The sequence below is a fragment of the Lepidochelys olivacea genome, assembly GCF_965140295.1.
Source record: "Lepidochelys olivacea isolate rLepOli2 genome assembly, chromosome: 6".
Taxonomy (NCBI): domain Eukaryota; kingdom Metazoa; phylum Chordata; order Testudines; family Cheloniidae; genus Lepidochelys; species Lepidochelys olivacea.
In genome coordinates this window covers 5,615,923-5,628,298 of record NC_140416.1, presented here as the reverse complement: position 1 = coordinate 5,628,298, position 12,376 = coordinate 5,615,923, and the positions used below count along the sequence as shown (strand labels likewise).

Here is a 12,376-nt window from a genome sequence, read left to right as displayed (position 1 = left end):
GAGGGGGCGGGGGGATTTCTCAGTATTAGACGCCACCATTAACAGGCGCCCACTCCCAGAGCACAATGACCGTAAGGGTCACATGATTACTGTGATGAATGAGACAAATTCCGCTTCAGGTACTAAACCGCCTGGTGGGGAACCTGCGAGTCCACTGGGCCATGGGTGCCACAAGGATCCCGGCCAGTGTTCACCCAGCAAATGGTACCAAAGGAATCAGGCACGGAAACCGGAGACCAAACCTCCCCAATGGCTGTGTCTTTCTCCCCCCAGGGTCGAACATCCAAGAGGCGAGCGAGCTGTGGTATCGGGACGGGCTCCCGGACTCCGAGTGCCTGGGCTACAGGAACATGGCCAGGGTGGGGGAGGTAAGGACTCTCCGCCGGTGCATGGCAGCAGCTCAGGTGTGGAGCTGTCTCCCCCTGCAGTGAGTGTGTCATGGATACAGGGCAAGAGCCTGCTACTTATTTCCAGCTGACAGCGTTCGACTGCGAGAGGCTGAGGATCCTGGCTTGGAGCCTTGTAAAGGCCCCGGCTTGTGTGTGTTGCATGGATCCATGGCTATGTGGCATTAAAGGGATCCCCTGGGGGGGTGAGTTAATGGAGGATTGTATCTCCAGGGATCCGGCTCCGCTCACTGTCCCCCCGACTGACACCCTGGTGTCTGAGAGAGGAGCCAGTGGGTCAGTGAGTTGGGAAGCTCACACCAGCTAGTGCCGGACCAGATCCTCATTGGATTCCCTGCACCCCCTGGAAGCACAGGCAGGGTGTGGGGTTTGCCCAGTACCGTGGTGACTCCGGGAGCAGAACCTGCCGCTACCCTGGGCATTGGGTGAGGGACACCGAGCTCCTTTCCTGGGCGGAGTCACTGCACTGTATGTGAGGCTCGTGGGATTGTCAGTGGGGTGAGGAGCGGGAACGGAAGCAGATCGAAAAGGCCCCTAACCTCTAGCAGGTGAGCTGCAGGAAATAGCGCTGCTGGAAGCAGTAGGGGACCTTTGTTGTCTTTGTGAGCTGGGTTCCAGAGCGCACAGACACGTTCCCAGCCTGTCATGACACCTGCGGTGAATCCGGCTCCAGAAAGAGCAATTCGAGACCTCAGTGCCTGCAATCTCTAACTGAAGGGGGTTCCTTGGTCCATGGGACTCCAAAGGTTGGCTGCCCCAGGACTCGTATCCCCCTGGTGAGATGCTAGAGGGATTTGGAGCCTGGTTCTGGGCAATTATCCAAGGGCTCTGGTCCTCTTTGTTTAGGTCTTCGGACACATCTTCACTGGAGGCCAAAGAAGAACTTTCCTCCAGGCGGAGCTTCTGACCATACACGACCCCCAGATCCATGTCAGCCTGGCTGGGCTGGTGCTCACATATTCCATCCTGGGAGAAGCCAGCCAGCTGATAGCGGACGAGGTAACCAAAGAAGGATCAACTGGGGAGGGATCCCCAGGTCCTTTCACCTCCGGGCCATAGAAAGTCACTCCCAACCCATCCCCATCGCTGACCAGGGAGCAAGGAGACGATGAACCCAAGGAGGTGCCATTGGTAGGTGCCAGCTTGTCCCTTGAGCAGCTCAAAGCAGAGGAGACCCAGCTCTCCAGTAAGGCTATTTCCTAACAGGCGTCACATCAACATGACACGCTGCCATGCTCATGCTAGGGACTGCCAACTTCCCTAGCCACCTCTGTGAGCCTTTCATCCCCGTCCGGGGCTCAGGACGGTTCCTAGTGCTCTGGTATCATGTTATCCCAGCCACCGCCTGCTCTGGGAGAACTGGAGGAGTCAGTCAGCAGAGGCTGCTCAAGTGCCTCATTCCCCAGAGCTACTGTCCATGGCGTCACCTTAAGGACGGGGAGGGTCCCTTGGGGAAAGGTGTCCACTTCTTCTCACCCCACGGCACTTCTGCCCAAAGCCTCCCAACCCCTCATCTGAAGGGGGCGAGGGTGGCTGAGGGATTCTGGGGAGCGCAGCTGAATCCCTAGCTGGGTGGGGAGGTAGAATAGCTCTCACGGCGGGATTGAGAGGAAGGGGGCAGGAGTTCATTTCACAATGGTGGGAGTGGGGTTGGAGGTCACTAGAGAGGAGACAAGATTTCATCTCGGTGGATGGGTGGGGGAATCCGTCCCTCGGACGTGGGGAGGGTTGGGGTGGAAATTTTGCTGGCTCCCAGTGCCGTTAATGCCCTTCGTTGCCATGGGTGTCCGAGTCTCTGACTGATCCTTGTTCTCTTGCAACAGGAGGACGTGACAGCGACGATCTACATCTGGTGCTTGCGACAGGTGCCCAAAGCGCTGCAGGGGCTGTGCTCAGTGGGACAGCCTTGAAGGGCCCCCCCTTTGCATGCTCAGAAGCTCCCACTCCCTGCGGCAGGTACTGCTCTTTCTCGCTGAGCCTGGGGGAGACGGGCTGGGGGAGAGTCCATAGAGCCCACAGCACTGAGAGAAACCCAGGCCGAGCACCTCGCTCTCACCACCCTGCCCCACGCCGACCCCTGGAACTGGGGCCAGGCCAGATACAGTCCCTGCCCCCATGCCCAGAGGCCAGTTTCAGAAGCATCAGGGACTGGCAAGAAATGAGAGCATCCGCAGAGCCAGGGTTTATCGAAAAGTAGCCATTGCAGTCTGGGGAGGGTGGCCCGACTTGGAGCCCCTCTCATGTCATCACTGCTTAGACCTCCCCATGGCCCGTGTCACCCCGACGCAGTGAATGTCTGACCACCTGGTATCTGAACCCTTCCCAGCCAGGAATGAAACTCCCCGCTAGCACCCTGGGGCAGGGAAGGATCCTCCCCATCTGGCAGGTGGGGACTGAGACACAGAGGAAGAGCTGTGATCCTGGTCACACAATCCTGGGAGTAGATCTGGGAACTGGACGGGGTCCCAGGCCTTTCCCCCAGTGGCACCTTCGCTTTCTGCCCTTTATTCTCCCCTCCTGCTAGGGGGTCTGTGAGTGTGAAATGAACAGGAGGGTGATGGGGTCCTGACACATAGCCTGGGTGGGAGCTCCCCTTGGCTTGGAGCCCACCGTCAGTGACATCTTTGTCATCCTGCTCTCCTTCTTTTATTCCTAGGATGGGAGTCCCTCGATGAGGGGTCTCTAGGGCTCCAGGTGGGCAGTGCCTAGGAGTACCAATAAATCATCCTGGTTCCCGCCTGCATGCCCCACCCGGCCCTGCCCTGCCCTCCAGTTCCTCGCTATTGACTCTGGCTTGACTCTGGGGTTATGACTTTGCCATGACCCTTATTGGCTCCAGATGTTGGCTACCCATCCTGATGCCGTATTCTCCTTGCCCTTCTTTAGCCTCGCTCTAGGCCCTCCACCGACCCACTCCAGCATTGCCTCCTCCTCCTGATCTTCCCCAAGCCCTCTGATGTTGACTACCCGGCTTTGACCTTCGGCCTGTATCCGCACTCTGGCTTGACAATGACATCGATTTGGCTGATCTTTGGTCCCTGCCTACCCGGCTACGACCTCTGGCATGGACTTGGACTCTGGCTCTGATTCTGCTTTGTCGATGGACTCTGACCTCGCTTTTGACCCTGGTGCGTCCCTGGACCTTGATTCTAGCACCACTCTCAGCCTAGACACAATCCTGCACTTCCCTGCGCTCCAAACACTGGGCCTAATTCTCAGATGTAGCATGTGACATCAGGTGATACAACTTCTGGCAGAAAAGCAGGCTCTCCACAAGTAAGTGGCCCGTATGCAACAAGGGACGCATCACACAACAAGGTGTGAACCAGGACCTCACTACATCAGCCTGGCCTGGGGATATCCCTACTGGAGCTGTGCACTGGAAATGACTGAAAATATCGGGCTTCCTTTAACCAGCTTCCGCCCCTGGAAGGAGTAAGTTTGATGGATGGGAGGAATGGGGGGCCCAGCTGGTTGGGGTGGGGGTGACACTGGCTGTTTCTGCAGAGCACTTTGGCCTCCTCCCTGGGAAGCGCCTGTGGGTCTGCGGGGCCTGAATCTCACGTGCGGTTTTGTCTCCTTGCGGTCTCTCAGGAGGTGATTGAAAATCTCCCCATGGAGTCCGAGCCAACCTCCATCGTCTCCAGCTCCATGGCTGCGGTTTGCAGCCTCAGGTACCAGGACCCTCCCTTCCAGCTGCCCTAACCCTGGTGCTGATCGGGCCAGAGCTGGGAGTCACAGATCCTCCCCGGCCTGTGTTATCCCAAGCTCTGGCTGTTCACATCCCCCAGCAGAGGAGGTGGGAACGTCCCCTCTTTCCTGGCTGGGGGGTGATTTCACTCCAGTAACGTTCGAGTGGCCGTAGGGAGGGGATCACTGCAGGGGAGGGGGGTCGTGTCCATGGCAGTGCCAGCACCCCTCTCGTCCTGCAAGGTGTAACACGGGCTCCTCTCTCCCGCCAGCAAACTGAAGCCACCACTTGCCCTGCAGCTGGAATCCTGCCTCCTGCAGGCTGTTCTCCAGGCGTCTTCACCACGGGCACAGGACAGGGCACCACCCACTTCCGGGTAGGTCCTGATCCTACTTCTCTGACCCAGGAGCAAGAGCGGCCTCTGGTCCCTGCTCCCTCGGTTTGATGGAGCTGCTGAGAATAGGGGAGAGGTGAGCAGAGCTGGGAATAGGCCCAGGAGGCGCGGGGAAGGGGGGCGGACACAAACTGTCAGGGAGGGCCCCTTCCCTCCAGAGGGGATTGCGTTAGCCCTTGTGGCTGATCCCAGACTTCCCTCTTCTCCTCACTCTCTGCCCTGCTGCCCGGACTCTCCCACCCGGGGATCCTACCTCCCACCCATTGCGGTTTGACTGCTCCATACTCTGCTGGGTACCAGGCTCTGCACAGAGAACAGCTAAGGGCAAGGATTGAGGAGCCAGCAGGCATCCGGCCATGAACTCTTGCCCAGTGTCCCTGCAGTGATGTGAATGGGAGAGGCCAGGAGGTGCCTTTTGGCTCTTGCCAGGGCTCCCCGGAGAAACCCCACCCCTATTGTCCCCTCTCTGGGGTAGCCCCAGATCCCATGGTTGAGGGTGCTCCCTCTTTTTGCAGGCTCTGCACAAGACCTATTCGCAGAGCCTGGACACCATGTTCAGGGGCCTGCTGACAGAGACCCCCACCACGGACAAGCTGCAGCACCTCTTGGAGGAGAGCAGAATGGGAGGGTCTGGGGCGAAATTTCCCCTGAACCCCGTGGGAGGGCTGCAAAGGAGAGACTAGAAGAGCCATGTTTCCATTGTGTCCTCCCAGCTTGGACCCTGCCGGCCACAGGTCTCCAAAGCCATGAGTGCAGAGCTGGGACTGTCAGCCAGAGCTCTGCACGGTTGCATTAAACACTAACAGTGAGCACCAGAGACTGAAACCCCTGTGAGATGTAGGACATGAGAAAAGTTACTGGCTCCTTTCAAGGGAGACCCTGAGATACAGGAGGAGCCTCAGGGAATCAGCTCTTCTGTCCTAGGGACACGGCAGTTCCTGGAGGGATTGTCCTCCCGGCCGCTCCATCCATCCTACCAAGGCCTCTGCAGCTGGAGTCTGGGGGTCCAGGGCATGTGCCTTGATCCTGATGTGCTGTTCATGGATCAGGGGTTTAGAGCAGGTAGACCAGCCCCAAGGCCAAACCTTGTCCCAGCCTGGAGAGACAATGACAGCTTGTGCCCAGCAAGATGTGGGCAGTGTCATGAACCCCCTTTTCAAACCCTGCAAGCAGCGGTCAGCTATGACCCCCTGAGCACATGGTCTCAGCCCCTTGGGGAGGGGGAGAGGCTCGTTTGTAGAGCATATACGCCTGTGCACTGACTCTCCCCTGCCTCTTTCTCCTGCAGCATTTCTGGTTCCACTCCAAAATGACCCAGGAGAGAGCTAGGGCCATACGGAGCAGCGCTGCCCTGCTCCGATTCGCCACCACCCTCCCCGGATTTGACGTAAGTGACCTTTGATCCCAACATCTACATAGCCAGGGCTGGCTCTGAAAGGCTGTGGGACGAGCCGCTGCAGGGTTGTAAATAGAGAGGGCCCCCATGGGGAGGCAGAGTCAGAACTGAGCCTCAATTATGCTTGAGTCAAGTTCCTCATCCCCTGGCTACATGGTTCCCCCTGGGTCCGTAAGGGACAGCCGCGTTCCATAGGCCACTGGATGGCAGGGCTGTGCCTGGCCTCAGGGCCCTCTTTATTCTGGAGCAGCTCGGCAGCGAGAGCTCATACAGGGCCCTTGCCCTGGTCCCGTTCCTCCAAGCTCCCCCAGCGCCTCCTACAGATGGATGGGAGCAGAGCTCTGGCCCAGGGGAGCTGGAGAGCTGAAGGGAGACTGTTGATGGATTCCCCTCTCCTCCTCCTTCCACCAGAGCTCCTCTGACTTCCCCAAGGCAGGCGACTTTGTGCTGCAGCTGGGTCTCTACATATCGGACCCAGCCGACGACATCAGCTGGCAAGCCAGGGGCGGGGTTTATTGGCTGTACAGCCTCCTGCTGCAGAAGAGGGGTAAGAAACCCAGCTGGACAATGGGACGCCATAGAAGCAAGCCCCTTGGAGACTAGCTCCAGCTAGCCATTGGGACGCCTTTACAACTAAGGCCTCTCCTTTTAGACCAACTGCAGAGGGGCAGAGGGACCCCAAGAGAAACAAGTCGCCGGGGCTTTGGGGCCCCCCACTTGCTGGGCAATGGGACCCTACAGAAAGAAGCCCCCTCCTCTGAGACCGACCCCAGCTTAGGTGATGATTCACACTCATCTCCCTAATTCAGGGAGAGGGGAAGAGAAATAAATTGCCAGGAAATTGGCTGCTTTATCTCAGAGCCCAGCTCTGTTCCCCACCCCACGGTAATCAGCCCACCCACGGGGCTGCCAACTGGTGAGGGGTCAGGAATGGAGCTATGAGACACATGGAGGGAAAGAGCCCATCATGAGGGCAGGGGCAGGGACCACAGGGGATGGACACAAAACTTGAATGCATCCAATGAAGTGAGCTGGAGCAAATAAATAATGTAAATAAATTTGTTCGTCTCTAAGGTGCCCCAAGTACTCCTTTTCTTTTTGCAAAACTTGTCCGATGTCACCAGCTGGGTAGCTAGGGTCAGATCCTGACTTCAGTGGAGGGGGCGGGGGGATTTCTCAGTATTAGACGCCACCATTAACAGGCGCCCACTCCCAGAGCACAATGACCGTAAGGGTCACATGATTACTGTGATGAATGAGACAAATTCCGCTTCAGGTACTAAACCACCTGGTGGGGAACCTGCGAGTCCACTGGGCCATGGGTGCCACAAGGATCCCGGCCAGTGTTCACCCAGCAAATGGTACCAAAGGAATCAGGCACGGAAACCGGAGACCAAACCTCCCCAATGGCTGTGTCTTTCTCCCCCCAGGGTCGAACATCCAAGAGGCGAGCGAGCTGTGGTATCGGGACGGGCTCCCGGACTCCGAGTGCCTGGGCTACAGGAACATGGCCAGGGTGGGGGAGGTAAGGACTCTCCGCCGGTGCATGGCAGCAGCTCAGGTGTGGAGCTGTCTCCCCCTGCAGTGAGTGTGTCATGGATACAGGGCAAGAGCCTGCTACTTATTTCCAGCTGACAGCGTTCGACTGCGAGAGGCTGAGGATCCTGGCTTGGAGCCTTGTAAAGGCCCCGGCTTGTGTGTGTTGCATGGATCCATGGCTATGTGGCATTAAAGGGATCCCCTGGGGGGGTGAGTTAATGGAGGATTGTATCTCCAGGGATCCGGCTCCGCTCACTGTCCCCCCGACTGACACCCTGGTGTCTGAGAGAGGAGCCAGTGGGTCAGTGAGTTGGGAAGCTCACACCAGCTAGTGCCGGACCAGATCCTCATTGGATTCCCTGCACCGCCTGGAAGCACAGGTAGGGTGTGGGGTTTGCCCAGTACCGTGGTGACTCCGGGAGCAGAACATGCCGCTACTCTGGGCATTGGGTGAGGGACACCGAGCTCCTTTCCTGGGCGGAGTCACTGCACTGTATGTGAGGCTCGTGGGATTGTCAGTGGGGTGAGGAGCGGGAACGGAAGCAGATCGAAAAGGCCCCTAACCTCTAGCAGGTGAGCTGCGGGAGATAGCGCTGCTGGAAGCAGTAGGGGACCTTTGTTGTCTTTGTGAGCTGGGTTCCAGAGCGCACAGACACGTTCCCAGCCTGTCATGACACCTGCGGTGAATCCGGCTCCAGAAAGAGCAATTCGAGACCTCAGTGCCTGCAATCTCTAACTGAAGGGGGTTCCTTGGTCCATGGGACTCCAAAGGTTGGCTGCCCCAGGACTCGTATCCCCCTGGTGAGATGCTAGAGGGATTTGGAGCCTGGTTCTGGGCAATTATCCAAGGGCTCTGGTCCTCTTTGTTTAGGTCTTCGGACACATCTTCACTGGAGGCCAAAGAAGAACTTTCCTCCAGGCGGAGCTTCTGACCATACACGACCCCCAGATCCATGTCAGCCTGGCTGGGCTGGTGCTCACATATTCCATCCTGGGAGAAGCCAGCCAGCTGATAGCGGACGAGGTAACCAAAGAAGGATCAACTGGGGAGGGATCCCCAGGTCCTTTCACCTCCGGGCCATAGAAAGTCACTCCCAACCCATCCCCATCGCTGACCAGGGAGCAAGGAGACGATGAACCCAAGGAGGTGCCATTGGTAGGTGCCAGCTTGTCCCTTGAGCAGCTCAAAGCAGAGGAGACCCAGCTCTCCAGTAAGGCTATTTCCTAACAGGCGTCACATCAACATGACACGCTGCCATGCTCATGCTAGGGACTGCCAACTTCCCTAGCCACCTCTGTGAGCCTTTCATCCCCGTCCGGGGCTCAGGACGGTTCCTAGTGCTCTGGTATCATGTTATCCCAGCCACCGCCTGCTCTGGGAGAACTGGAGGAGTCAGTCAGCAGAGGCTGCTCAAGTGCCTCATTCCCCAGATCTACTGTCCATGGCGTCACCTTAAGGACGGGGAGGGTCCCTTGGGGAAAGGTGTCCACTTCTTCTCACCCCACGGCACTTCTGCCCAAAGCCTCCCAACCCCTCATCTGAAGGGGGCGAGGGTGGCTGAGGGATTCTGGGGAGCGCAGCTGAATCCCTAGCTGGGTGGGGAGGTAGAATAGCTCTCACGGCGGGATTGAGAGGAAGGGGGCAGGAGTTCATTTCACAATGGTGGGAGTGGGGTTGGAGGTCACTAGAGAGGAGACAAGATTTCATCTCGGTGGACGGGTGGGGGAATCCGTCCCTCGGACGTGGGGAGGGTTGGGGTGGAAATTTTGCTGGCTCCCAGTGCCGTTAATGCCCTTCGTTGCCATGGGTGTCCGAGTCTCTGACTGATCCTTGTTCTCTTGCAACAGGAGGACGTGACAGTGACGATCTACATCTGGTGCTTGCGACAGGTGCCCAAAGCACTGCAGGGGCTGTGCTCAGTGGGACAGCCTTGAAGGGCCCCCCCTTCGCATGCTCAGAAGCTCCCACTCCCTGCGGCAGGTACTGCTCTTTCTCGCTGGGCCTGGGGGAGACGGGCTGGGGGAGAGTCCATAGAGCCCACAGCACTGAGAGAAACCCAGGCCGAGCACCTCGCTCTCACCACCCTTCCCCATCCCGACCCCTGGAACTGGGGCCAGGCCAGATACAGTCCCTGCCCCCATGCCCAGAGGCCAGTTTCAGAAGCATCAGGGACTGGCAAGAAATGAGAGCATCCGCAGAGCCAGGGTTTATCGAAAAGTAGCCATTGCAGTCTGGGAAGGGTGGCCCGACTTGGAGCCCCTCTCATGTCATCACTGCTTAGACCTCCCCATGGCCCGTGTCATCCCGACGCAGTGAATGTCTGACCACCTGGTATCTGAACCCTTCCCAGCCAGGAATGAAACTCCCCGCTAGCACCCTGGGGCAGGGAAGGATCCTCCCCATCTGACAGGTGGGGACTGAGACACAGAGGAAGAGCTGTGATCCTGGTCACACAATCCTGGGGGTAGATCTGGGAACTGGACGGGGTCCCAGGCCTTTCCCCCAGTGGCACCTTCGCTTTCTGCCCTTTATTCTCCCCTCCTGCTAGGGGGTCTGTGAGTGTGAAATGAACAGGAGGGTGATGGGGTCCTGACACATAGCCTGGGTGGGAGCTCCCCTTGGCTTGGAGCCCACCGTCAGTGACATCTTTGTCATCCTGCTCTCCTTCTTTTATTCCTAGGATGGGAGTCCCTCGATGAGGGGTCTCTAGGGCTCCAGGTGGGCAGTGCCTAGGAGTACCAATAAATCATCCTGGTTCCCGCCTGCATGCCCCACCCGGCCCTGCCCTGCCCTCCAGTTCCTCGCTATTGACTCTGGCTTGACTCTGGGGTTATGACTTTGCCATGACCCTTATTGGCTCCAGATGTTGGCTACCCATCCTGATGCCGTATTCTCCTTGCCCTTCTTTAGCCTCGCTCTAGGCCCTCCACCGACCCACTCCAGCATTGCCTCCTCCTCCTGATCTTCCCCAAGCCCTCTGATGTTGACTACCCGGCTTTGACCTTCGGCCTGTATCCGCACTCTGGCTTGACAATGACATCAATTTGGCTGATCTTTGGTCCCTGCCTACCCGGCTACGACCTCTGGCATGGACTTGGACTCTGGCTCTGATTCTGCTTTGTCGATGGACTCTGACCTCGCTTTTGACCCTGGTGCGTCCCTGGACCTTGATTCTAGCACCACTCTCAGCCTAGACACAATCCTGCACTTCCCTGCGCTCCAAACACTGGGCCTAATTCTCAGATGTAGCATGTGACATCAGGTGATACAACTTCTGGCAGAAAAGCAGGCTCTCCACAAGTAAGTGGCCCGTATGCAACAAGGGACGCATCACACAACAAGGTGTGAACCAGGACCTCACTACATCAGCCTGGCCTGGGGATACCCCTACTGGAGCTGTGCACTGGAAATGACTGAAAATATCGGGGTTCCTTTAACCAGCTTCCGCCCCTGGAAGGAGTAAGTTTGATGGATGGGAGGAATGGGGGGCCCAGCTGGTTGGGGTGGGGGTGACACTGGCTGTTTCTGCAGAGCACTTTGGCCTCCTCCCTGGGAAGCGCCTGTGGGTCTGCGGGGCCTGAATCTCACGTGCGGTTTTGTCTCCTTCCGGTCTCTCAGGAGCTGACTGAAAATCTCCCCGTGGAGTCCGAGCCAACCTCCATCGTCTCCAGCTCCATGGCTGCGGTTTGCAGCCTCAGGTACCAGGACCCTCCCTTCCAGCTGCCCTAACCCTGGTGCTGATCGGGCCCAGAGCTGGGAGTCACAGATCCTCCCCGGCCTGCGTTACTCCAAGCTCTGGCTGTTCGCATCCCCCAGCAGAGGAGGCGGGAACGTCCCCTCTTTCCTGGCTGGGGGGTGATTTCACTCCAGTAGCGTTCGAGTGGCCGTAGGGAGGGGATCACTGCAGGGGAGGGGGGTCGTGTCCATGGCAGTGCCAGCACCCCTCTCGTCCTGCAAGGTGTAACACGGGCTCCTCTCTCCCGCCAGCAAACTGAAGCCACCACTTGCCCTGCAGCTGGAATCCTGCCTCCTGCAGGCTGTTCTCCAGGCGTCTTCACCACGGGCACAGGACAGGGCACCACCCACTTCCGGTAGGTCCTGATCCTACTTCTCTGTCCCAGGAGCAAGAGCGGCCTCTGGTCCCTGCTCCCTCGGTTTGATGGAGCTGCTGAGAATAGGGGAGAGGTAAGCAGAGCTGGGAATAGGCCCAGGAGGCGCGGGGAAGGGGGGCGGACACAAACTGTCAGGGAGGGCCCCTTCCCTCCAGAGGGGATTGCGTTAGCCCTTCTGGCTGATCCCAGGCTTCCCTCTTCTCCTCACTCTCTGCTCTGCTGCCCGGACTCTCCCACCCGGGGATCCTACCTCCCACCGATTGCGGTTTGGCTGCTCCATACTCTGCTGGGTACCAGGCCCTGTGCAGAGAACAGCTAAGGGCAAGGATTGAGGAGGCAGCAGGCATCCGGCCATGAACTCTTGCCCAGTGTCCCTGCAGTGATGTGAATGGGAGAGGCCAGGAGGTGCCTTTTGGCTCTTGCCAGGGCTCCCCAGAGAAACCCCACCCCCGATTTTCCCCTGTCTGGGGTAGCCCCAGATCCCATGGTTGAGGGTGCTCCCTCTTTTTGCAGGCTCTGCACAAGACCTATTCGCAGAGCCTGGACACCATGTTCAGGGGCCTGCTGACAGAGACCCCCACCACGGACAAGCTGCAGCACCTCTTGGAGGTGAGCAGAATGGGAGGGTCTGGGGCAAAATTTCCCCTGAACCCTGTGGGAGGGCTGCAAAGGAGAGACTAGAAGAGCCATGTTTCCATTGTGTCCTCCCAGCTTGGACCCTGCCGGCCGCACGTTCCCAGAGCCGTCGGTGCAGAGGGAAGGAGCTGGGACTGTCAGCCAGAGCTCTGCATGGTTGCATTAAGCACTAACAGTGAGCACCAGAGGCTGAAACCTGT

At 58.3% G+C, this 12,376-nt stretch overlaps 1 protein-coding gene across 1 annotated transcript; it reads left to right on the top strand.

Annotated features, from left to right (window-relative positions):
• Nucleotides 1–4,022: 4,022 nt before the first annotated feature.
• Nucleotides 4,023–11,502, top strand: LOC311522648 (maestro heat-like repeat-containing protein family member 7; the record flags this gene model as incomplete). The annotated part of the gene is made up of 11 exons (XM_084632099.1): nucleotides 4,023–4,067; nucleotides 4,370–4,474; nucleotides 5,008–5,148; nucleotides 5,781–5,879; nucleotides 6,300–6,435; nucleotides 7,319–7,413; nucleotides 8,299–8,451; nucleotides 9,276–9,408; nucleotides 10,339–10,887; nucleotides 11,047–11,126; nucleotides 11,416–11,502. 8 exons carry the CDS (start codon nucleotides 4,023–4,025, stop codon nucleotides 9,360–9,362), a joined length of 861 nt encoding a protein of 286 aa, XP_084488225.1. The 3' UTR covers nucleotides 9,363–9,408; nucleotides 10,339–10,887; nucleotides 11,047–11,126; nucleotides 11,416–11,502.
• Between the last annotated feature and the right edge of the window lie 874 nt (nucleotides 11,503–12,376).